Consider the following 26,812-nt stretch of genomic DNA (forward strand, 5'->3'; position numbering starts at 1 on the left):
ACGGAATGGGACAATGGCGAAACTGGAAGACTCATCTACCAGCTTCTTCCAAAAGCCACTCAACAACTTACGCCCTGGAGAAGGGAAGAAATTCTCTTCTTCACAGGCCATGGCCCCTTTCCCACCTACTTAAAAAGGTTCAATTTAGCAGACGAACCTTACTGCACTTGCGGCGAAGTGGGGTCACCACTCCACTACGCAACAGAATGCATTTTAACTACATCGTATCACCTAACGAAACCATCAGCTAACCTTCAACAGGTCTGGTTCTCCAGGGTAGCAGATAACTCTCTCAGCAGGGCCAAGATCAGAAAAATGGTTCAATTCCTGCATGAAGAGTCACAGCTGTTCAGATACTGACCACCACTCCTATAACATCGGAAAACCCATCTCACCACCTGCACGACAAGACTCCACCCAGGCCTGGAAACTCCAACCACCAACGCAGCGCATCCTCAAGCTCAGACAACTCCATTCAGTCCTGCATAGCCCATGACATCCCTGCTCCAACCCAACCTAAAACCAACCATTCCTGCTCTAACCCAGCCAAGTCAGCTCCTCACCAGTCTAACCGTATTCAGCTCGCCTACTCCAATGCAACCCACTACAGCCTAAAAATCTTTAACCCAGCCAACTACAACTCAGCCAACATCAGCTCCACATCATCAGCCCAATCACCATTACCTCCACATCATTTGCTTAGCCATCTGCAACTCTCACTCTCCATGTCCACCCAACTGTTTAAATAATCGTTAAGATTATAGTCGCAGGGGCATGGAGAGGTGTTAAGTGTTAAGTATATGATTTGGAATCATTCGTTTTAACTCTAGGAATAATGGAGATAAGTAGCTAAAATAATTTTTTTTTTAAAAAGAAAAATATATAAAAATAATTATCGCTTCGAGTCTCGAACCGAAGACCTGCAAAAATAAGTGCTATGCCCTGCCGATACAGCTACCAATCCTCGTAACTCCAGAGTGTCTGAAGGGTCTAAGATTCTCATTACGGCTGTCCAATTCAATCTTTAAATACGGTGTCAATCTGGTCTAAATGAACAATAGTCAGAATAGGAACGATTTCTGCGCATTTGCGTGAACTCGACTCATAAAATTTGGATTAAATATTGAAATATTTTGAAATTAAATTCTATTTTTGTAGTATATGATTTGTAATAATTTGTTTTAACTCTATTAATGATGGAGATAAGTAGCTAAAATAAATTTAAAAAAAAAGAAAAATATATAAAAATAATTATCATATCGAACCTCGAACTGAAGACCTGCAAAACTATGTGAAATATAATGCCGATCCAGCCACCAATCCTCGTAACTCGAGAGTGTCTGAAGGGTCTAAGATTCTCATTACGGCTGTCAATACACTTTTTAAATACGGTGTCAATCTGGTCTAAATGCACAATAGTGAGAATAGGAACGGGTTCTGCGCATGTGCGTGAACACGACTCATAAAATTTGGATTAAATATTGAAATATTTTGAAATTAAAATCTATTTTTGCAGTATATGATTTGTAATAATTTGTTTTAACTCTAGGAATGATGGAGATAAGTAGCTAAAATAAATTTAAAAAAAAAAGAAAAATATATAAAAATAATTATCGTTTCGAGCCTCGAACTGAAGACCTGCAAAACAAAGTGAAATACCATGCTGATCCAGCCAATAATCCTCGTAACTCGAGAGTGTCTGAAGGGTCGAAGATTCTCATTACGGCTGTCAATACACTTTTTAAATACGGTGTCAATCTGGTCTAAATGCACAATAGTGAGAATAGGAACGGGTTCTGCGCATGTGCGTGAACACGACTCATAAAATTTGGATTAAATATTGAAATATTTTGAAATTAAAATCTATTTTTGCAGTATATGATTTGTAATAATTTGTTTTAACTCTAGGAATGATGGAGATAAGTAGCTAAAATAAATTTAAAAAAAATATATATATAAAAATAATTATCGTTTCGAGCCTCGAACTGAAGACCTGCAAAACAAAATGAAATACCATGCCGCTGCAGCCAATAATCCTCGTAACTCGAGAGTGTCTGAAGGGTCGAAGATTCTCATTACGGCTGTCAATACACTTTTTAAATACGTTGTCAATCTGGTCTAAATGCACAATAGTGAGAATAGGAACGGGTTCTGCGCATGTGCGTGAACACGACTCATAAAATTTGGATTAAATATTGAAATATTTTGAAATTAAATTCTATTTTTGTAGTATATGATTTGTAATAATTTGTTTTAACTCTAGGAATGATGGAGATAAGTAGCTAAAATAAATTTAAAATAAAAGAAAAATATATAAAAATAATTATCGTTTCGAGCCTCGAACTGAAGACCTGCAAAACAAAGTGAAATACCATGCCGATCCAGCCAATAATCCTCGTAACTCGAAAGTGTCTGAAGGGTCGAAGATTCTCATTACGGCTGTCAATACACTTTTTAAATACGGTGTCAATCTGGTCTAAATGCACAATAGTGAGAATAGGAACGAGTTCCGCGCATGTGCGTGAACTCCAATCGTAAAACTTCGATTAAATATTGAAATATTTTTAAATTCAGTTCTATTTTTGTAGTATATGATTTGGAATCACTCGTTTTAACTCTAGGAATAATGGAGATAAGTAGCTAAAGTAATTTTTTTTTTAAAAAAAGAAAAATATATAAAAATAATTATCGCTTCGAGTCTCGAACCGAAGACCTGCAAATGTAAGTGCTATACCCTGCCGATCCAGCTACCAATCCTCGTAAGTCCAGAGTGTCTGAAGGGTCTAAGATTCTCATTACGGCTGTCCAATTCAATTTTTAAATAAGGTTTTGGTTGGTTTTGTGTTGTTTTATGGCGCAAAAGCCATATCTGGCCATACTGCGCCAAGGAAAAAGTTAAGTTAAAAAAACACAGTTAAAATAAGAAAGTTCGAAGATGGAGACAATTTCATATAACATGACGAAAAGATAATGAAACCATACGTAAAAACATGAGCAGGAAATAAAAAACAGAGCATATGATAATATTTTAAAAAGGAATAAATATAAACAGTGCATAAAACATTAAAATACAAGTTGAATGATAGGCTAAATGTTGAATACAAAGATAAAATGTACTAAATCCGATGTAAAAACCTAATAAAACTCAAAAAGTTAAAAATATTAGGGTGATATTTTTCACCTACTAAGTCGTGAAAAGTCAATGATGTTGAATTAAAAAAGCGAATACGATAGGAGTTAAAATTTGGACACTCAATTAAAATGTGCTTCACACTAAGGTCGACATGACATCGAGAACAAACCGGTGGTCTCTCTCCGAGAAGAAGATGTCGATGCGTAAACCGAGTATGCCCTATGCGAAGGCGTGTCAATTTGACATCAGGGCCACGCATAGGCAAAGCTGGCCACATACAAATAGAAGGCTTAATGAAGTGCAGTTTATTATGGATTTGTTTATCCCATGTCTCTTGCCACAAAAGGAAAATATGTTTTGCAATTGATTTTTGAATATCGCAGTAAGGTGATTCATAATGAAAAAAGGTAGATGCAGTTTTAGCAGCGTGATCGGCCTGTTCATTTCCAACGATTCCAACGTGACTAGGGATCCAACAAAATAAAATGTCAAAGCCCCTATGATGGAGGGTCTGCAAGAGTCCCAAGATCTTAATAGCGAACGGATGAAAGTTAAAATGATGGAGTACTTCTAAAGAACTCATACTGTCCGTATAAATACAAAATTGTCGTTCAGAGGCAAGAGAGATCTTTTGTATAGCACATAAAATCGCCAGCAACTCCGCAGATAAAACTGAAAATGATGCATGAAAACGGAAGCTGTGTATTTCGTCTCCAAAGACGACACTACATCCAACATGTCCGTCCGACTTAGAGCCGTCAGTAAATATTGGAAAATAGGAGGCATACTGTGAACGATGAGAATTAAAAAGTTGTTGGAAAATAATTGGGGCAGAAACTTTAACTCTAGGAATAATGGAGATAAGTAGCTAAAATAAATTTAAAAAAAAAAAAGAAAAATATATAAAAATAATTATCGCTTCGAGTCTCGAACCGAAGACCTGCAAAAGTAAGTGCCATTCCCTGCCAATCCAGCCACCAAGCTCTGTAAACGGAGAGCGTCTGAAGTGTCGAAAATTCTCATTACGGCTGTCCAATTCAATTTTTAAATAAGGTGTCAATCTGGTCTAAAAGCAAATAGTGAGAATAGGAACGAGTTCTGCGCATGTGGGTGAACTCCAATCGTAAAACTTCTATTAAATATTGAAATATTTTTAAATTCAGTTCTATTTTTGTAGTATATGATTTGGAATCATTCGTTTTAACTCTAGGAATAATGGAGATAAGTAGCTAAAATAAATTTTTTTTTTAAAAAAAAAGAAAAATATATAAAAATAATTATCGCTTCGAGTCTCGAACCGAAGACCTGCAAAAGTAAGTGCTATACCCTGCCGATTCAGCTTCCACTCCTCGTAACTCCAGAGTGTCTGAAGGGTCTAAGATTCTCATTACGGCTGTCCAATTCAATCTTTAATTACGGTGTCAATCTGGTCTAAATGAACAATAGTCAGAATAGGAACGATTTCTGCGCATGTGCGTGTACTCGACTCATAAAATTTGGATTAAATATTGATATATTTTGAAATTAAATTCTATTTTTGTAGTATATGATTTGGAATCATTCGTTTTAACTCTAGGAATGATGGAGATAAGTAGATAAATTAATTTTTTTTTAAAAAAAGAAAAATATTTAAAAATAATTTTCGCTTCGGGCCTCGAACTGAAGACCTCCAAAACTAAGTGAAATACCATGCCGATCCAGCCACCAATCCTCGTAACTCGAAAGTGTCTGAAGGGTCTAAGATTCTTATTACGGCTGTCAATTCAATTTTTCAATACGGTGTCAATCTGGTCTAAATGCACAATAGTGAGAATAGGAACGAGTTCTGCGCATGTGCGTGAACTCCAATCGTAAAACTTCTATTAAATATTGAAATATTTTGAAATTCAGTTCTATTTTTGTAGTATATGATTTGGAATCATTCGTTTTAACTCTAGGAATAATGGAGATAAGTATCTAAAATAAATTTTTTTTTTAAAAAAAAGAAAAATATATAAAAATAATTATCGCTTCGAGTCTCGAACCGAAGACCTGCAAAAGTAAGTGCCATTCCCTGCCAATCCAGCCACCAAGCTTTGTAAACGGAGAGCGTCTGAAGTGTCGAAGATTCTCATTACGGCTGTCCAATTCAATTTTTAAATAAGGTGTCAATCTGGTCTAAAAGCAAATAGTGAGAATAGGAACGAGTTCTGCCGATGTGGGTGAACTCCAATCGTAAAACTTCTATTAAATATTGAAATATTTTTAAATTCAGTTCTATTTTTGTAGTATATGATTTGGAATCATTCGTTTTAACTCTAGGAATAATGGAGATAAGTAGCTAAAATAAATTTTTTTTTTAAAAAAAAAGAAAAATATATAAAAATAATTATCGCTTCGAGTCTCGAACCGAAGACCTGCAAAAGTAAGTGCTATACCCTGCCGATTCAGCTTCCACTCCTCGTAACTCCAGAGTGTCTGAAGGGTCTAAGATTCTCATTACGGCTGTCCAATTCAATCTTTAATTACGGTGTCAATCTGGTCTAAATGAACAATAGTCAGAATAGGAACGATTTCTGCGCATGTGCGTGTACTCGACTCATAAAATTTGGATTAAATATTGATATATTTTGAAATTAAATTCTATTTTTGTAGTATATGATTTGGAATCATTCGTTTTAACTCTAGGAATGATGGAGATAAGTAGATAAATTAATTTTTTTTTAAAAAAAGAAAAATATTTAAAAATAATTTTCGCTTCGGGCCTCGAACTGAAGACCTCCAAAACTAAGTGAAATACCATGCCGATCCAGCCACCAATCCTCGTAACTCGAAAGTGTCTGAAGGGTCTAAGATTCTTATTACGGCTGTCAATTCAATTTTTCAATACGGTGTCAATCTGGTCTAAATGCACAATAGTGAGAATAGGAACGAGTTCTGCGCATGTGCGTGAACTCCAATCGTAAAACTTCTATTAAATATTGAAATATTTTGAAATTCAGTTCTATTTTTGTAGTATATGATTTGGAATCATTCGTTTTAACTCTAGGAATAATGGAGATAAGTATCTAAAATAAATTTTTTTTTTTTAAAAAAAGAAAAATATATAAAAATAATTATCGCTTCGAGTCTCGAACCGAAGACCTGCAAAAGTAAGTGCCATTCCCTGCCAATCCAGCCACCAAGCTTTGTAAACGGAGAGCGTCTGAAGTGTCGAAGATTCTCATTACGGCTGTCCAATTCAATTTTTAAATAAGGTGTCAATCTGGTCTAAAAGCAAATAGTGAGAATAGGAACGAGTTCTGCGCATGTGGGTGAACTCCAATCGTAAAACTTCTATTAAATATTGAAATATTTTTAAATTCAGTTCTATTTTTGTAGTATATGATTTGGAATCATTCGTTTTAACTCTAGGAATAATGGAGATAAGTAGCTAAAATAAATTTTTTTTTTTAAAAAAAAGAAAAATATATAAAAATAATTATCGCTTCGAGTCTCGAACCGAAGACCTGCAAAAGTAAGTGCTATACCCTGCCGATTCAGCTTCCACTCCTCGTAACTCCAGAGTGTCTGAAGGGTCTAAGATTCTCATTACGGCTGTCCAATTCAATCTTTAAATACGGTGTCAATCTGGTCTAAATGAACAATAGTCAGAATAGGAACGATTTCTGCGCATGTGCGTGTACTCGACTCATAAAATTTGGATTAAATATTGATATATTTTGAAATTAAATTCTATTTTTGTAGTATATGATTTGGAATCATTCGTTTTAACTCTAGGAATGATGGAGATAAGTAGATAAATTAATTTTTTTTTTTAAAAAGAAAAATATTTAAAAATAATTTTCGCTTCGGGCCTCGAACTGAAGACCTCCAAAACTAAGTGAAATACCATGTCGATCCAGCCACCAATCCTCGTAACTCGAAAGTGTCTGAAGGGTCTAAGATTCTTATTACGGCTGTCAATTCAATTTTTCAATACGGTGTCAATCTGGTCTAAATGCACAATAGTGAGAATAGGAACGAGTTCTGCGCATGTGCGTGAACTCCAATCGTAAAACTTCTATTAAATATTGAAATATTTTGAAATTCAGTTCTATTTTTGTAGTATATGATTTGGAATCATTCGTTTTAACTCTAGGAATAATGGAGATAAGTAGCTAAAATAAATTTTTTTTTTAAAAAAAAGAAAAATATATAAAAATAATTATCGCTTCGAGTCTCGAACCGAAGACCTGCAAAAGTAAGTGCCATTCCCTGCCAATCCAGCCACCAAGCTTTGTAAACGGAGAGCGTCTGAAGTGTCGAAGATTCTTATTACGGCTGTCAATTCAATTTTTCAATACGGTGTCAATCTGGTCTAAATGCACAATAGTGAGAATAGGAACGAGTTCTGCGCATGTGCTTGAACTCCACTCATAAAATTTGGATTAAATATTGAAATATTTTGAAATTAAATTCTATTTTTGTAGTATATGATTTAGAATCATTCATTTTAACTCTAGGAATGATGGAACTAAATAGCTAAAATAATTTTTTTTTAAAAAAAGAAAAATATTTAAAAATAATTATTGCTTCCAGCCTCGAACTGAAGACCTGCAAAACTAAGTGCTATACCCTGCCGATCCAGCTAGCAATCCTCGTAACTCGAGAGTGTCTGAAGGGTCTAAGATTCTCATTACGGCTGTCCAATTCAATTTTTAAATACGGTGTCAATCTGGTCTAAATGAACAATAGTCAGAATAGGAACGATTTCTGCGCATGTGCGTGAACTCCAATCGTAAAACTTCGACTAAATATTGAAATATTTTGAAATTAAATTCTATTTTGTAGTATATGATTTTGAATAATTCGTTTTAATTCTAGGAATGATGGAGAAAAGTAGCTAAAATAGGTTTAAAAAATATATATATAAAAAAAATTATCGCTTCGAGCCTCGAATTGAAGACCTGCAAAACTAAGTGCCATACCCTGCCGATCAGGCCAACGAGCCGTGTAACTCGATAGCGTTTGAAGGATCTACGATTCTCATTACGGCCGTCCAATTCAATTTTTAAATACGGTGTCAATCTAGTCTAAAAGCACAATTCAGAGAATAGGAACGAGTTCTTCGCATGTGCGTCAACTCGACTCATAAAATTTGGATTAAACATTGAAATATTTTGAAATTAAATTCTATTTTTGTAGTATATGATTTGGAATAATTCATTTTATCTCTAGGAATGATAGAAATAAATAGCTAAAATAAATTTTAAAGAAAAAAGAAAAATATATAAAAACAATTATCGCTTTGTGCCTCGAACTGAAGACCTGCAAAACTAAGTGCCATACCCTGCCGATCCAGTCACCAATCCTCGTAAACCGAGAGCGTCTGAAGCGTCTAAGATTCTTATTACTTCTGTCCAATTCAATTTTTTAATTAATTGTCAATAAATTGTCCCGGTAAATTAATTGTCCCGGTCTTAAAGCACAATGCTGAGAATAGGAACGAGTTCTGCGCATGTGCGTGAACTCCACTCATAAAATTTCAACGAAATATTGAAATATTTTGAAATTAAATTCTTACGTATATATTTTAATCTCTCACATTTCTAATGTTAGACTTCGTATACAAAATATCGCTTATTTTTCATTTTTATATTATTATTCGATTTTTTATGTATTAGTATGCTTCCGATGATAGCAGATTATATTAAATTTTCATAACTTAGTTATCCGATAATAGTATAACATAACTCGGTTTCCATATAAGCCTGGGTCCTACTAACGCATTCACTTGCCTATTCTGATGTCAAAAATTCCTTCACTAGTTCCCTCTTTACTAACTGGCAGCAATCATGGGATCTGCAGATCCACAACAAATTACATTCAATTAAACCGACAATCAGATTGTGGCCTGTCCATCCTATACGAGAGGTTGATGTCAAATTGACTCGCCTCCGTATAGGACATACTCGTTTTACACACAAACATCTCCTTTTTGGCCAGGCAACACCAAAATGCTCCACATGTCGTGTAGATTTTATCATTAAACATATTTTAATCGAGTGCGCAACTTTTAATACCTTTCGTTTACACTTTTTTTAAATCATCGTCATTAACTTTACAAGACCTGGTGGGTGAAAAATTCCACCCAAACATTTTTAAATTTTAAAAAACCATTGGTTTGTATAGTTGTATTTAGCATTTTTTAACTTCTGTTCACATTCGACAATTCACATCAATTCATTGTAACGTTCGTATTTCGAATCAGTATTTCATTTATAAATTCATTAACCCTATATATTTCTGCACTTTCATTTTTCCCATTTTTTGATACATTTGGGTTTTATATCTTAACATGTGTGTTTATATAAATTATTTTTGTTTTTTTACCATCTGCTTGGCGCAGCATAGCCAAACATGGCTCTTGCGCCAAAAAAACCGAACAACCAACCTACCTGGAAGTGACTCTGAGAAAAATTGATTTGAAATTGACATATTAAATTTAGAATAATGAACTATAAATGAATGACTAAAAATTAGGAATGTTTTAATCTACATTTAAATTCACCATTAAAAATGAAATTTATAAATAAATTTTTATTAAATTTGTTTAACATAATTTTAGCAGAACTTATAAGGAAGGAACTATAGAAAAAAATTCGAATTTTTCACGAACTCGAATTAAAAACGTTCGAATAACCCATTTAAAAATACATATAAAATACTATGTAATGTAAACAAAACGTGATTTACAATTATAATTAGAATTGACCTAAACCGAGTGCGACAGCACTTTGTGTTGCTTCCTCACGACGTCAACGGCATTGTTTTCACGTTTGCGGTAAAGTTTTCTTACACCCATTGCGCTAATTCGTCACCTAATCAGTGGGTGTCATTTTCAACAGTGATACCATCGGATGATCCCAGACCTTAATGATAAACAAAAAGAGCCGCAATTTATCAACAATCATCGACGAAATGGTTAAAATTCGTTCAAATGTCAATAAAGATAAGCCTCCGGTGATGTCATAGAGCGCGCAGTAGGCACAGGGAAAGCGCTGAGGTGTTCCCTATTTTGGCCGCCAAATCATTAGGCCAAAGTCCGTGCCAAAAAGAGCTATAAAATAACTGGATGGTCCGTTTCAGCATTAAGTGGAGAATTCAAATTGAAACGTTAATCATGAAGTTTTTTCAATTTGCGACGATTTTAGTTCTGTTGGCGAGTTTATTTTCGCTCTCAAACGGGACCAGAAATTTGGATGAGATTGAAGTCAATGGTGGAAAGGCATGCGCAGGTAATTTAATGATTATTGTGCTCCATTTATTTATTTCAAATATTTTTATTTCTTTAAAAAATGACATGTTTGGAACTCACATCGAGTTTTAATGCATAATTATCCTCATATTTCTTTAGAGATAGAAGAATTTTTTTGACAAGATTTTATGCATTTTGACAGTTTTGTAAACATGAAATTCTGCCATTGATTCTCAATTACTTCTTCAGATACTACTGCTCTGAAATGTGTGCAATTATATTTTCCAAAATACAAAAGAATGCTTTAATATATACTTTACTTTACTAATACTAATACTTTAATATCTTTATCTGAGAATCAATTTAATTAAATTAAAATTTGAATCTATAACATTGGCGTTACTTAATATTGAATTTAATTAAAAGTTATTTCTGGATCCAGTAATATTTCGGATAATGAATCATAAATTAAAGACCATTAAAATTAGAAGGTAATTAACCGTGTTACATCTTTTGTTGCATTAAATAAGGGACACTTTTATAGAAATCTCATTAAATGCATTCATTTTTGAAGTCTTTTTTTTTCTTATTAATATTTTTTTATTATTAAGTACGGTTTAACGCTTTGCTCAGCTGAGGAAAGCTCAGAATGAAATTGCTTTCATGTTATTTATAATTAAGAAATAAATGTTTAGATAATTGTCATAAAATCTTCATTAAGGAAACACTTGCATTTTCAAAAAATAAAATTTTCAATTTCAGTCACTTCAATGATTACAGGAATGCACAGGTTTGAAGAGTCGACAGTTTATAAATTTCCCTTTGGCTATTTTCCCTTTGGCAATGAATCTCATGCGAGCTCATAGATAAAGTTTTTTGGCATTCTTCTCGAAATACAATTTGCTCAAATTTCGGTACGCATACAACGCATTCCATTCATTACACTGCTATGGAATTTCACACAATAATATTGACAAGCATTATGCATTTGTTATTTTTATTTTTTTATTTTTTGTTATTTTTATTTAGAAGCTATTTATCATGCAGGAATATCATATATTTTTTAGATTTTCAAGTTACACAACATTCATTATTTTTTCGTAATTTTTATTACTAAGCATATTTAAACTTAATAAGTTCACTATAATAAATAAACATATATTCATATATTATGCTAAATTTGGAATGATTATGATTATGAAGACATTTTAATTCCCTTTAAATTTTATTGAAATATGAAAATAAAATGCACCACATATGTATATAACTTTATTTGCCTAGTTATATATATACTATACATAAAATCTAACACATTTTCTAATTTTCATCTTAATTTAACTAATGTTAATATAATTTTAAAATGTTCTCTTATTTCCTGATTTCATTCCACCTCTTCTATTTAAGTAATGCTACATAAGCTCTGTCAAAATGCTTGAATCAAGCACACACACATACTCACACTCATATCTCTTTCACCCGCTCTATCTGTTTAATATTCAGTTTACGAGTCATATTTTGGACGCCGTCAGATAGTTTGATAGAACAATAATGCAGATGCGATATGGAAAGAGGGTTTTTGATTAGTTCATTCATTATGATTCTTTTGCTTCAAAGTATTGGTGAACAGAAAAAAGAAAAGAAAATCGTTTTTTCTTTTCCTGTTCACTCCTTTGGATTTCTACAGGGAATGAAAACGGGTGTCTTCGTTTGTTTTTAGACATTCATTTGCGGGAATAAAACACCGAGAAAGTAACCTTCATTCGACTTCTCGCACACAAACACGCCATTGCTTAGCGCTTTCACATACAGAAGGGAATCGAATATGCATTTTAAAATACTACCGATTGAGTCCGAAATTTTATATTCATCTGTTAGATTGGATGAACATATATGAGTTTATTAAACACATTTTTAAGTCATTTTCTTAAGAAATAGTGCACTCATTTTTAAAAAATGAACGAGTGTTTATAAATAATATACTTTTCTCTTTGTTCGATGAGAGTTTGGCATCTTTTTAGCAATTTCATTTTCATAGAATTTCTGCTCCGCTCCAGCAAGAAAATATGAACCAAGGATAATCTCGCTGAACAAAATACAGTGCCACTTTTAACATAAGAGAAGCATAATAAATGTTACAAAGTCTGGTTTTCATGATGTCACTTCGCAACTTTAATATCTTTATGCAAACCATTATATAACCACCTTTATAAACCTTTATGCAAACCATTATATATATTTTTTGTCCTGAGAAATACAGCTTTTTTCATATTATAAGTATTTTCTACATACTGAAGACAAAGACATAAACTGATTCTCCAATCTGCCCGAAGGCACACGGATAAACCTGAATGACCGGACCGCCGCGACAGCAATACTGGCGAGAACTGGGGTTGAGTTCTAAGGCCATCACCGTCCTCGGTACAACCCTTCCCTAAGAAAGTACATCCCGTCATCAATGGGAAAAACCAGACCCCTACCTTTTCCTGTACCCACAGGGGGGCGAGAATCAACCACCATGCCGGAAGCCTTTCATCTTCACTTATGAGATGCCCGCCGGACTGAAGATTAAAGCATCCTTATAGATAGGCATCGTGAAATAATGAATTAAATAAGTTATTTTGCCATCAGAAGATGTGAAAATATTTTTTATCTCGAATAACGCCAAGAATACTTCAGCAAGATTAGAGTGTCATTGACAGATTTCCCACTCTTAAATCAAAATTTATAGATTCGAATCTCTCGTCTGAAACTTCGTAGTTAAAGCTTGATGCACTTATCAGCACATTGTTTTCGCTTTACGATAGCGTGCTCACAGAAATTTACAATATCGCTTCTTGCATGGCTATAAAATTAGTAATTAAAATAACGAAAATCATTGTTCTAAAGTATATTTTAAAATATTATTAAAAGTAGACAAATAAATTATGCGGAGAAAAAAAATGAAATCACTGAGCATATGCTTTGAATTTTAAAAATAGTGTAAAGGTAGTTCATAATAAACTACCTTTATGGTCCGACGTTATTGTAGGGAAAAAAAGTTAAAACGTTGATTCATTTCCAATTCAAAATCTAACAATGAATCAATTCAAATTAATTTTGAAAACTCAATTCTTAATCAGCATCTATTATATAAAAGTAACTCATTTGATCAACGGTCTGTCCTGTACTGGGTTTTGAACGATATTTGTATTATGCATGTGGCAATTTATAGATAACATCCACTATATAAATATCGTCGTTAATATTTTTTTCTTCACATTTTGCATCCAGGGCAAATTTAGGGAAGTACGAGAATCAGCTTATTGTCCCTTTTCACTCCGAAAAGCAAATCGATGCGTAATGATTCACCTAATACAAAGATTTGTTTGTTACTCCGATAAATAAATACGCATAATTGGTTTAAGTTGAATTTCCCTGAAAAATGAATCTACGTCTTTTCAACATTCTGTAGGCTTTTTTAACAATCAAAATTGGAAAATGAATAAATAAAATGTCAAAATGATGCACCGTCTTGAATGGTAAGCGAGAGGCATCATCCGAGTGCTAAGGGTTAAATTCAGACGTGTTGGAAATGCAAACAAAATGCATCGAATGTCTTGAAAAGCAGTAATTTAAGACCGGCGGAATCTTCGGTGAACTGATAACATTCAAACAAGTCAAGTCAGCTCCGTCTTCGAATTTCCTCTCCGAACTAAAGTCACGTTTTTTTTAACGTAGTGAGCAAAAACTGCTACGTGCTGATTAAAAAAAAAAAAAAAAAAAAAAAAAGGATGCGATTGATAGCAAGTCGCGTTTTGTGTTACATCATTTGTGTTCCTTGAAACAATGTTTCGGAATTATCATTATCGCGGCTTCAATGAAACCAGCCAACGAACTTCTGATTGGATGTTTTGTAAACAAGCGCTCTTATCAATTGTAAACGCAGAACGAGAGTAAAATAGTTGGACGCAAACAAGAGAGGGGGGGGGGATATTAAGCAGAAAATAAACACTGACAACAAAAATATCAAAATGAATTCTTTTAGGGGAGGTAATCACAGTTTTCTGCGGCATCTCTCTATTTTAAAGAATTAGTAAGACCAAAGACTCAGTCCCCTAGTCTATGGCGCTATTTCGTCAGTATTTATTTTATATGAAAACTGGGGATCCCCAGATACATCATCAGTGCTCACTGGCACCTTCCTTTAATAATTTAGAAAGAGCAAAATTATTTCACCACTTTGCTAACGAATCAAAATGCTCTGTTTTGGGGGCGATTGTAATGAAAGTCATGTTTTCCTTCAGTATAATAAGATGCAGTTCATCGAAATTGAATTAGTTCTATTAATAAATACATGTGAGCAGTTCGCTGAATGTAATTCGTTTCATGTTGTAAAACGGGTCGTCTTTGGCCATCAGCTGATTCACTAGAAATGTTGGTTACCTTCCATTTCAGTTGAATCATTTATATATGTTACGACCAATGCCCGAAGTTCAGCCAGTTCGCGTTTTGCCCAAAGTCCGAAGTACTTGCAATTAATATTCTACTTTGGGGACCATTTCGCGAAGTGGTTAGGAATCCTTGGCCAAAGCCCGATGTGATAACGGTAGATTGACCTGCAGGCGGCACATCTGTTGCTTTCGGTGTGACGGTGTTCACGTGGAGCAGAAAAAAGCTAAGGAATCACCCTTAAAGGTAGTTGACAAATTGACCTTGCATTCATACACGATACGCAACGCATTTGCTCAAGATATAATTCGTCATTTTGAAGGGCGCAAATCTAATCTTCTTCACGCTATCTCGTTGTTACAGCTTATACGTTCACTGAATCATTTCTATTATGGCTTTAATATGACAACAAAGAAACACGAGATCATATTTTTATATATTACAAGCTTATTTTTAACTCAGAAGTGTCACTTATATTTGAACTCGTTTCTGATGCAATTGTACTTCAATAAAAGCAGTATACAGAAGTACTCATTTTTAAATACTTCATTTTCAACAGTGTGTAAAACAATTTGTTCTTGATTTCTTTCTTCTTACTTTGGCCGATCGTCTCAAGTCACGTCGCGAATTGTTCGACCAAAGCCCGAAATCAAGAAAAGATATGGACATTGGCCGGTAAATTTACAGCAACGTTGGCCAAAAGGCGAATTGGCCGGCCAATTAGCGAACTGACCGATTTCGAGCTTTGAACGTAACATACAGGGTGTTTCATAAATGATGGGAGTAACTTTAAGGGGTGATAGTACACATCAAGACGAGTAATAGTAAATAGGAAACCAAGTGTCCCAAACGTCTTCCGAAGGAGATAGGCGCCATCAAAGTTTAGGGCCCTAAATTTCAAATGATGATAAAAAACGGAAAAATGGATCGCTTAATTTGCGGTTTTTGCTAAAATCATTCTTTAAATTAATATTTTCTTAAACAAAATTTTTTTAAGACAAAGTTTAAAAAATGCCGATAGAGGGCTCTCTAGACTTTGGAGTACCGAACAACTACTTTTTACCAGTATTTTTTTTATTTTGTTAAATGCTTACTAGACTTTAACTTTAGACTTTAACTTAAATTTTGAGCGCAAAATTGAAACCATCGGGAGCGGTTAAGTGGCGCAAATTTAACCGAGTTCAGGGGGTTAAATTTTAAACGCTTGTATCTAATGAGCAAAATAATAAATGATGGAGCAAACTTTAATAGGTGATAGTAAAACACCAAAACAATCAACTTTCATTAGAAAATGCATGATTTGAATTCAAACGCAAACGTGTTAGAACATCTTCAAATTTTATCCATGCAAGCGTTATAGCTGCAAATGTTTTAACAAACATTTCAATTTATCAAAGATTAAGTCAAATTTCGACGTTTTTCCAAGATCGAAAATATTATATTACAAAAATTATTTTAAATCCATTTTAAACTTCAAAAATTTCTTTTTAAAAATGCTAATTTGAATGTTTTGATTTGTTCCTTAATTTAAATTTATATATATTTTTAATTTCATATGATTTTCATTCATAGATATTTTTCATTGTAGCTTCGAAATATATTATAAAAATATATTTAAAATGTTGGATACTTAATAATTAATTATAAAAGATGTTCCTAAAATGCTTCTATTTTTTTCTGGAAATATATTTTAATATTGTCAGTTCCATTCACTGTAGCACAATTCCTTTATGTGCCTGAATTTCATTGAAACAGCCTTGATAAATTTTTCTACAAATACTGAACTTCCTCATTTTTTGTAACTTAATTCATCCAATCGATAATCATATTTTTTCCCCGTTGATAAGATTTTTTTTTGATAATTAACTTCAAAAAGGATTTTGGCTTACCTGCCAATTTCTTTACTTTTTCTTTACTTTCTAAAATGTTTATCAGTTTAAACGAAGAGATTTCTATTTCAGTAGATAAGGTTTATGCAATGAAATATCTTTTCATACCAGCTTCAAAATGAAACTTCTACAACGTTTCTGCAGGCAGCTGCTATCTGATTTTCTTTTTCTAAATACGCATTTTAAGCTTCATTCTAAATTCTAAATCATAATTTATCGTTTTCTTAAGAAATTAAAACTAAAAAGTCACGCTAAAAAAGAGAAAAAGTAAAAAATCGTTTGCTTTACATAAAATTGCTTTTGGAAAAACCGACGTTTGTTTTTTTAAAACGATTTTTGAAATGTTTTCTTATTTAAAAAAAATAGTTTCAATTTCAAGTTATTTTGTTTTTTCTTTCAAATTACTATATTTTTTCAGGCAATATACGTATATGATGACGTGCATGTTTTGCATTTTTTTTAATAAATTTATAGAGTTTTTGCTGTTGAATTCATCCGCGTGTAGAAATTTTAACTCAAAACAGTTTAGATTGAAAAAAATTTTGAAATAATTTTAGAAACTTAACAGTTTTCGTACAGATGCATAACTTTTCCATTTAATTTAAATTGAAAGCTAAGCATTCCGTACGCAGATAAGAAAGGCTAAAAACTTGTAAGCTAATTACTGATATTAAAAGAAAAAGGGTATGGGTTTAAAAGAAAAGGCTATGGATGCTTGTGTGTCCCCTTAGAACTGCAGATATGTCATCTATTCATTTAAGAGCGTAGAAATGGGAACCAGGGCGATGTTTTTGAAATTTTAATTCATTGAGAATTAAACGAGATTTACAACATGCGAAAATAATATTGTTCAGAAATTTGCACGTATAGTTTAAAATGGAAACAATTAGCTTTCTAATCATATTAATTTGTTTGTTGTGTACATTTTCACTGAATGTTGACAGTTTAAAAAAAATATTTTTTGTATAATTTTTAATGAAACATTTCTTTTCTACACTGAAAATCGATTTATTTTTATTTTTTTATTAAATATTTAACTGCGCGCCTTTCTTCCGTTGTTAAATGCCAAGAGAAAATTTATTTTCATTACATGCAAATTTCAGAGGAATAAAAAAAAAAAAATATGAAATTTCAGTGCCGCAAAAGAAGCGGCAATTCCTCTTCAACTAATTCAGGCGAATTGCTTCTCATAGAGATTTTGGTAACAAAAGATATGGTTTGGAATAAAATATTCAGAAAGGGCCCGTTAGTGAGCTCTTAGGAGAAGAAAGTAACTAAACGGTCCATTGCGTAGTGTCTGTAATACGGTATCATTGCGCTTGTTTTGATTAGCTTTTATTATAAAGCTGTTTTTAACCAACTGTCTCTCTCCATATGAAATGCTAACGTACAGAAAGACTGCTTATTGCTTATGGTCAAATGGCAATAGTCAAAGCGCCGTACGAACATTTCAGGCTGCTTCAGTGAACTATTTTTTAGAGTTGCATTTAATTTAACACTTCGCTTAACTAATTGATAGAGTTGCAAACTATTATTAGAATTTCTCAGCTGCAGGTTGAGAATTCCATTCCTTCAGAGGATGTAAACGATGTTAGCTACAAGCATCAAATAAAATGGAATCCAGCGGGAAAATAGGTTTTGCCATCGCCAACTGCTATGATTTGCCTATGGAGACTGATGTTCAAAACTGTTGTCTGGCAAAAATCGTCTTAAAATTCAAAAAATTATTTTTTTACTAATATTAATTTCGTTTCCGCACATTTTTTTTCTCAATATTTTTTTAAAAATTCATTTTGATTTTTATCTGAAATAGAGCTATCATGAAATTCAGATTCATTTATCAAAATACCCATTGTTATGCTTTTGGCAGTGTTAAAATGAAGATTAAAAAATTGTTTTTCTTAGACATTACTTGAAGTAGAATCTTATTTTCTGCTTTATGAATGGTATAAAACGCAAAATAGGAATGGTATGTGATTTTTTTTTTTATTTTCATCCCAATAATTTATAGACAGGTTCATTTAAACTCATACCTTTTTTATTTGCAGAGTTGATTCAACTGAATTCATGTTTTCTCATCTTTTTATTTATATATTTTATTCATATAAAGTGAAATGCTTTTTAAAATTGCATTCTCTTTTAATCATTTACATTCTAAAAATTCAATTATCCGACCGAAGAAACGAGTCGCCAAAGGCGGCTGCTTATGTGAAAACAAGTTTCATTTCGGAGTATCGACCGACCGGCAGATGGACAGATTTTATCTCTAAACAAGAGTTTGGAGATGTGACTATTCCTCAAGAACTGCAGGCTCAATGTTTTTTGAGGATTCTTCGAGACGATGCTGCAGAAACTCACATGCTGTCTTTTCCGAGGCGAGACAGATGAGTAGGAGTTTCTCTCGATCATCATAAAAATCAGACTTTTATATCTCTGATATCGCATCACGTGATTCGAGATCAGGCCACACAAATGTTTCAAGAAATCTGCCTTTCCCCCCCCCCCCGAAATAAAAAGAACTCGTTCAGCAATTACGTGAGACTTTTTCTAAAAATAGATTCAAAAACCAGAAAGAATGATGATGAAGGAAAAGAAACCCCCCCCCCTTTTTTTTTTATGAAATTCCACACTTTTGTGAAATGAAACGAGAAATTTGCCGAAATGTGTGCCATCTCAAGTTTCAGAGAATCTTTGAGCACATTGCTGCTGAAAATCGCATTTTGAGGAATCTGAAAAAAATCTTCTGCCAGAGGTTCAATCATATTTCCTGACAAATATTTTATGGATTCCTTCTCTGAAAAAAATACTAATAAATAAGAAAAAAAATGTTATCAAATAGTGTGTCAGTGACGATTAAAATTATATTATTTATAATTAAATTAATATTCAGAAATTACAATGAGATTATTTATAATTTGAAAACTTTGAGATATCACCTAGTCATTTTGAATGATTATTTCTCGTGAATGAAGGACACCAAGAGAATGTCAAAAAATTCAATTTCGAGATTTTAATAAATAGTTGGTTTATTTATTATTTCTTATCTTCCTTCCAATACCGAAAAACATTTTCAGAATAGTGTTTGTCTTAGTGCCGTTCGAATGATGATGCAATATTTCTGCATATCATGCAATATTCTGCATTTCTGCATATACCACCAGTCATCACGAGTAACTTGAGAAATATATAAACGGCGCCAGGAGAATGACATTATTTTTTCATTTTCTTATTTTTGGCTTTAAAAAGTGATTTTGGCGAATTACTGTGTCGTCCTCGTGGTGCGATTTTTCTACTTGTTACGTCACATATCCGTTTTCTGGTTTTAGATATCGGGGTAAGATGATTAGTTTGGTTATATTAGTCCAGTTTTAAAGCAACACTAGGGTTATTTTAGGATAAACCTCGTCATTTTGAACTGTGGTCATGTGACGAGAACGATACCTGAGCTGGCACCCCTCTCCAAACTTCCACACCGCACCAGCGGGAGGACATTTGGTCCCGACGGATTTAATGTGCCTCAGACGCGCTTACACGATGGTTCTTTGGTGGAATTATTCAATCTGAAGCCCTCCGGTTCCGAAGACGAGATTTTACCACCAGGCCATCGCGGCCCTCGGGGTAAGACGAGGATGACTTTATACATGGGGATATAATGCAATTTTTTATGTTATCCTGACTCCAAAATTGTCGATTTTTACAAAATGTTGGCAGGCATCTATCTACGAGAAGCCCGCCTGTTCTGCCCTCTCGCGAATTTGAATGCAATGGCAAAAAATGCAAGCCTTGTAGACGAATCTTAGTGCATTTGCATTAGCCTCGCGAGCGAATGGGCTCAACACCTTTGCATAAGATCGCTATAGCAAACATCTAGCCCTAATCGTGAAAGTGGAAGAGGCGCCATTCTGAAAGTATAACTACCGCATGTGCAAGATTTTCACCTTAAGATTGTAGATCTGCATGAAGTTTGGAATCGAATTTCTCCTTTGTTTATCCTGTTAGTTGTTATTCCTATCAATACATCTATTCGAGTGATTGCTGTGTGCGGGGGTTTCAAAATTCAAAACCTCGCCTTCATTGCGAAATTATAGGTTTTTAAAAAAAGTTCAACTCAGTTATTGGAAAGATATCTAAGATACATATTCTCTTTCTTTTTTTCTTTTTTTTTTCTTTTTCCTTTTTTTTTTTTGGACAATGAAGCTAAACACGTGGCGTGTATCACGTAAGCGTACGAAAAGGCCAAAGTTCTCTGTTTTTATGTGACTTGAATCATTGCTTTCAAAGAGGTAATGAATGGTTTCTTCATTTATTATTAGTCTGGAATTTATATGCGCCTAAAAATGAAGGCATTTTTCTGTTTTGTAACGGCATTGGTTAGAATGAGAAATGGAGTACATACTTAATTCTTTTTGCTGATGGTGAATTCTTTTTCTTCTTAGTATGCACAGTGGTGGTAGGCTTAGTCGAACAGCTGGCGGAAGTGAACAACAAAACGGTGACGGACATGGTGTCGGAGCTTTGTATGTTCTTGCCCTCTGAATACACGATCCTTTGTGACATCCTCGTTCATCTGTGGGGACCAGCTATCATAGAAAAGTAAGATAATTCCACATTTTGCATTTCGATTTTTGTTAACTCCTTAACTGGTTTATTTTCTTTACCACCTAATAAGGTGAAAACTGTTATTTCGAGAATATTTTGTCATTTCAATACAAATGAGAATCCATATTGAGCATCTGAGACATTTATTCATTCAATGCTATTCTTGTATAGTATTATAATATTTACGAATGACTTAATGGTTGTTTAAAAGTGTAAAAAGGAAATAAATCGATGCATGCATGGCGTATGGGCAAAACCGGTTAAGGAGTTAATGCATCGTATCCATTTTATATATTTTACAATTTTATCACACCATGGAAAAAAAGAGGATTAATATCTTTTTAAATTTACAATTAAATGCTTCGACAATGAATTCAATACTTCTTCTTTTGAGTGTCAAATGCACATGCGAATTTAGAACAGCGCCTCTTGTGATGAAAAGATGTCAATTTTGGATAATTCAATCAAATCTCTGAACAAGTGTCCGCGCCTTCCAGATTATAAAACATTGACCAATATTTAAAAATTAGCGTCAATATTTGTGCTTTGAGTGTATCTGTTTATCTTTTGAATATTGCAAATTTTATTTATTTATTTATTTGTTTGTTTTTAAAAAGTTAGCTAGTTGCTTATTTGGTTTCTACTCATACATAAAACAACGATTAATATGTACAACTTAGTATGAAAATTCAAGTGGTCTGATGTACTAATGGCCTCTCTGTCTTTTGGAGATCTGTATGACAAATATGTGTTATATAGAATGTCAAATTATATATTATAGCAATATACTATATATTATATAAATTATTAAATATTTGTTGTTATATGTTGCGGAAATTACTAAATATTGCCCAAAAATGGAATGGAATTTTTTTTTTTATTCAGAACTATTTGTTTTTAAAAGGATTCAATTATAATTTAATTTAAGAAAAATGCAAAATTTCTCCTCTATAACTTTTAAAAATATTATTATACAAAAATAATTTTGTGACGTTGACTTCGTTGGTGTGACATTGACTTCGTTTCTTTCCTTTTAGGAATGATATCAAACTTATTTTCTAATTAGTATCCTAAATTAACTCTTGCACTCTGATGGTGACTCTCTCTCACCATTCAAGACGGTACATCATTTTGAAGTTTTATTTATTTAATTTTCATTGTTAAAAATAGCTGAAGAGAAGTTAGAAATATAAATTAATTAAACGGGAGAATTTAACACAAAACAGTTGTATGTATTTATTTTTTGGAGCAATAAATAAGTCTTTGTATTAGGTGAACAGTTAAACATCGAATTACCATTCAGAGTGCAAAGGGTTAAAAGCCTGTTGTAACGATGCCCCTTTCATTACAACAATCGACATTCGGCGACCAGTGCGCCCATCCAGATTATTGACTTTTGGGCAATAAACGATTAATATGGAATGCATTATTTTATTTCGAAATTAAAAATGTGGATTTAATTGAATCAACCTGAGCAAAATTAAAAATACATATATTACGAAATAAAAGCGGGCAGTGAAAATCCAATTTCGGAATTAATGCCCCCCCCCCCCGCAATTGAATGCTTTAATGGATCAGTTTGAATGTCGTTACATTAAAACATCTTAACATTGTAAATTAAACTTGAAGAATTTACAAAAATGAAGTCGATATCATTAAAGATTTAATTGTTTTTTAGTTTAAAAATAATACAAAAACCTTTTTGTACAATTAATAATTTTGGAAGGAATAGTCATCTCTTTCCATAGCGAAGTCATGGCGAGTATCCATCTAGTGATGGTCGTACCTATTTCACCCTGGAATAAACTTTCAGTTTAAAATCTGTTTCTTGACTTCTCTAACATCTTCCGACTGAGTGGTTTGGCATAACGAGTTGCATTTTTAAAATAATTATTTTATTTAATCAGCGAAGTATTGAATGAAGATGTAAAAACGCTAAATAAAGCAATCTGAAACGTTCATATATTGATATCTTATTTGATTGTTGCCACTCCATAATTAATAATAAGAGCGATCTGTGTGCTACTTACGCTAACGTTTCATATATATATATTGTAATGAATCAGCTTCTTCCTGGGTGACCACTGTGACATTCCTTTTTCCCACACTCGATAATGTACATTCCGGGCCATTCTTCATCAACGAAACTCCCACAGTGTTAAGTGCCTCCAGATTGCCAAATGGAAGACCCTCCTTTTAAGTACGGTCATCTGGCCATTTAGTGCTAATCCAGATAAGGAACCACACGTGCGTTTCCCAGGGAAATAAATCGTGTCTTCGAAAGGCGACAGTGTCAAACACTCCAGATGTCCTGCATTTTTCCCATGGTGGAGGGTGAATCATCAATGGACATTTTCCCACGGGCGACCAGAGACGATTCAGGTTGTTCTGAACGGTGATTGGGTAACAGGGAGTCTGAGAGGAAAATAAAAGGTGAGATTTTTCGGAAGAAGACGGAGAGAAGCTTCGTGTGAATCAGAGAGAGAAGCTTCGTGTGAACCAAGGAGGAGAAGCTTCGTGTGAATCGGACTTCTGCGTAGAATTCCACCCGAAGAAAATTCGGTGGATTCCGAGAGCTACCCCTGGAATAGCCTAAGACGCCAACAGCCTGTTAGCTGTTCTTGTAAAGTTGTTTCCTTCGAAATTGTTCGAGGAACTATTCTTGTTTAATTTTCGTGTTGTAAATAGCATCATTCATTTAACCTAGATTAGAAAGAGTTGTTTTTATGTAATAAAGCTGTAAATAAAAAAATTTGATCATATCGCTACCTGTTTTTGGATCGAGACTTTACAGCTTTAATATTTGGTGGCAGCGGTGTTGATAGAACTTTGCGCGGTAAGCTATCATTAGCTAACTGGACTTGCGTTTCAGACTCAGAGATTTCTAGTCTGAGAAAACTTACAATATCTAGGTTAAAGTTACTTTTAAAAAGTTTCGTGGTAATTGCCAACTTCAAGATCGACGAGTGGAACTCAAAGCGAGGAAGAATCGCTGAGCTGCAAGAGCGTACTGACCCAAGTTAGGAAGGAATTCTCCAGCCGCAAGTTCGACGAGTGGACTCAACTTCGATTGGAATTCCCTCTACCTCCAACCTGGTATCAACCAACCGACGAAGTGTTCCGAGTCTCCTGCACACCGGTGAGTGCTTCCTAACTCTCCTTTCTCTAGAGGCAGTAAATTTATTATAAAAGTAACTGTCGATCACTGAAGTAAAATTTGAAATTTCAGTGTAGCATTTTAGAATTGGCTATTAAAGCAATTCAGTAAAGAAATTTTTAATTAGTTGGGACTAATTGTAAAGATTAAAATTTTGGTGTACAAGTTCTGTTAATAAGTTATAGAAGTAATTTAAATTGTAGATGCTAATTAACTTGTAAATGCTAAATGTAACCACAGGTTTCAGTGGCTGAACCAAATGCATTCGATGAATGATAACTTTGACTTTTTTCGAATGTGTATTAGATGAAAAATTGTGTGACAGTTTGCAGTAATTAGTTGAATAGAAATCTGCTGATTTCAGTAAATTATTCAAAACTGGTGAAATAGTTAATAGAATTTATTTTGTGTATTGTATAAATCAACTGTGTTTTATGTGTATTGTTGATACATAAAGGAGTTCCTTGTGTTTAAAATCAGTTGAGTTTTGTGTAGCTTAAAATATTTTTTTTTTGAGAGTAAGATAGCTAATCAGTTTGTAAGTAGAATTAAATTAAGAAATGGCTTTCTTAAACAGAGCGTTAAAAATAGATTTATTCTCCCTGACGGAAGAATTAGGGATCGAGACTGACCCCTCAAATAAAGTAGTAGATCTGATCAGGAAAATTAAAGAGTTCCCAGATATTGACTTCGTAAAAGATAGATATGAAGTTATAGTGGAAGAACGAAAAACAGAGAAAGAGCGCGTAGAGGCAGAATTACAAGCTGAAAGGCAGCGCGAACGGGAATTTGAGTTGGAGCGTTTAAGAATATCTAATTCCTCGGAAATTAATAGCTCACATTCAAGCCGAAATGAAAATTCTAGACCGCGAAGAGATATTAAGCATTTAATGCCTAAGTTTGATAGTAACCAAACTGATATGTCAATTTATCTGACATTACTAGAGAGGCAATTAAAAACCGCCGAGATTGACGAGGCTGAATGGGTCTCTCAACTACTGTCATTATTGCCGTTAGATTTGGCTCACATCATAGCGAAAGAACCGGAAGACAAAGCTCAGGATTACGAGCATATTAAACAAGTTTTGCTGGAACGATTTAAGATAAAAACTGAGACATATAGACAGCGTTTCGTGAACCATCAGAAAAAACCGAACGCATTGTGGAAGGAATTAATTTTTGATCTGGAACATTTCTTAGATGGTTGGCTTTCGGGATCGGGTGTAACGGATTTTACCGGGCTAAAGAAATTGCTAATCACCGACCAGATAAAAAAACGCGTCCCGAGCCAGATAAGAGACCATTTTCTAGACGTATGGTCGGAGTTCGTGGATCCTTTTGTTCTAGCCGAGAAACTGGATCACTACGAATCGGTGCGGACGAAATCCAACTTTATAAAATTCCCCGAAAGAAAAATGGTTGAGAGAAACAGACCGTTTTCGCCTAAGAAAGAAGAGAAGTATAAAGCTACGGAAAGAATGGCAAACGCTAAACCCAATGAGAATAAATCGTGGAGGAATTTAGCCCCACAAAGGAATTGGAGGGGAGACAATTTTGATCAGCGGAAACAATTACAATGTTATGAATGTCTGTCTACGACGCATTTAAGGCCAAACTGCCCTCAATTAAAAAGGAATCAACCGACAGAGCAGATAAATCACGTAGGAAGCGCGCACGAAAATGAATTATTTGCTCCCTATATAAGTGAAGGATCCGTTAACGGATCGGAAATTAAAATTCTCCGGGATTCAGGCGCCAGCGTAGATATCGTTACACGAAATTACGTCAGTAATGCAGATTTTACCGGTGAGGTAATTTGGGTGAAACAACCATTGGACTTAGATTTGAGGTGTTTGCCTCTGGCACGTGTAAAGCTCACTAGCCCAGAGTTCGGGGAGGTCGTCACAAAGGCCGCTATTGTCGATTCATCTCTCGATCAAGGAATTTACCTTCTTAGTAACGCCACGGCCGAGTTACTTAACAAACGTATCAGTATTGCCACTGTGAATGCTGTCACTACTCGTTCACAAAAGAAGGGGGAAAACGCGAAAGGGGATGGAAAAGCAAGGAGAATAGAAAGCGGGACAGGAGGGCATCAGTACAAGGCTCCTAATAATGTGATGAATAACATTGTGCCCGATTCTGCTTCATTACGTTCGGCAACCAGATCACCTACAATTGATGTGTCTACAAATCGCAACATGTTTAATGTTAGTACTGCAGTGTCTACTGCAATAAATTCTACTCCTGTTATTGCTGTTCCCCCAATGTCCACTACTGGTGTGATTGGCAAACATGGACAGCCTCAAGGGAGTGCTCTTCCTACTAATCGTATGACAGCAACTTCTGGAAAGACTTCTCAGTATTCAGTTCCACAGTCACAGCAG

General features: G+C 34.0%; 1 protein-coding gene across 1 annotated transcript in view; it reads left to right on the forward strand.

The window, feature by feature from the left end:
* Window positions 1-10,164: 10,164 nt before the first annotated feature.
* LOC129959071 (acyloxyacyl hydrolase-like) overlaps window positions 10,165-26,812 on the forward strand; it is a 50,792-nt gene continuing 34,144 nt past the window's right edge. The window contains exons 1-2 of the mRNA XM_056071867.1: window positions 10,165-10,392; window positions 21,106-21,262. Of these exons, the coding sequence (XP_055927842.1) occupies window positions 10,230-10,392; window positions 21,106-21,262 (320 nt within the window). The 5' untranslated portion in view covers window positions 10,165-10,229. The remainder of the gene's footprint in view (window positions 10,393-21,105; window positions 21,263-26,812) is intronic.

The sequence above is a fragment of the Argiope bruennichi genome, chromosome 2, assembly GCF_947563725.1.
Source record: "Argiope bruennichi chromosome 2, qqArgBrue1.1, whole genome shotgun sequence".
NCBI classification, from domain to species: Eukaryota; Metazoa; Arthropoda; class Arachnida; order Araneae; family Araneidae; genus Argiope; species Argiope bruennichi.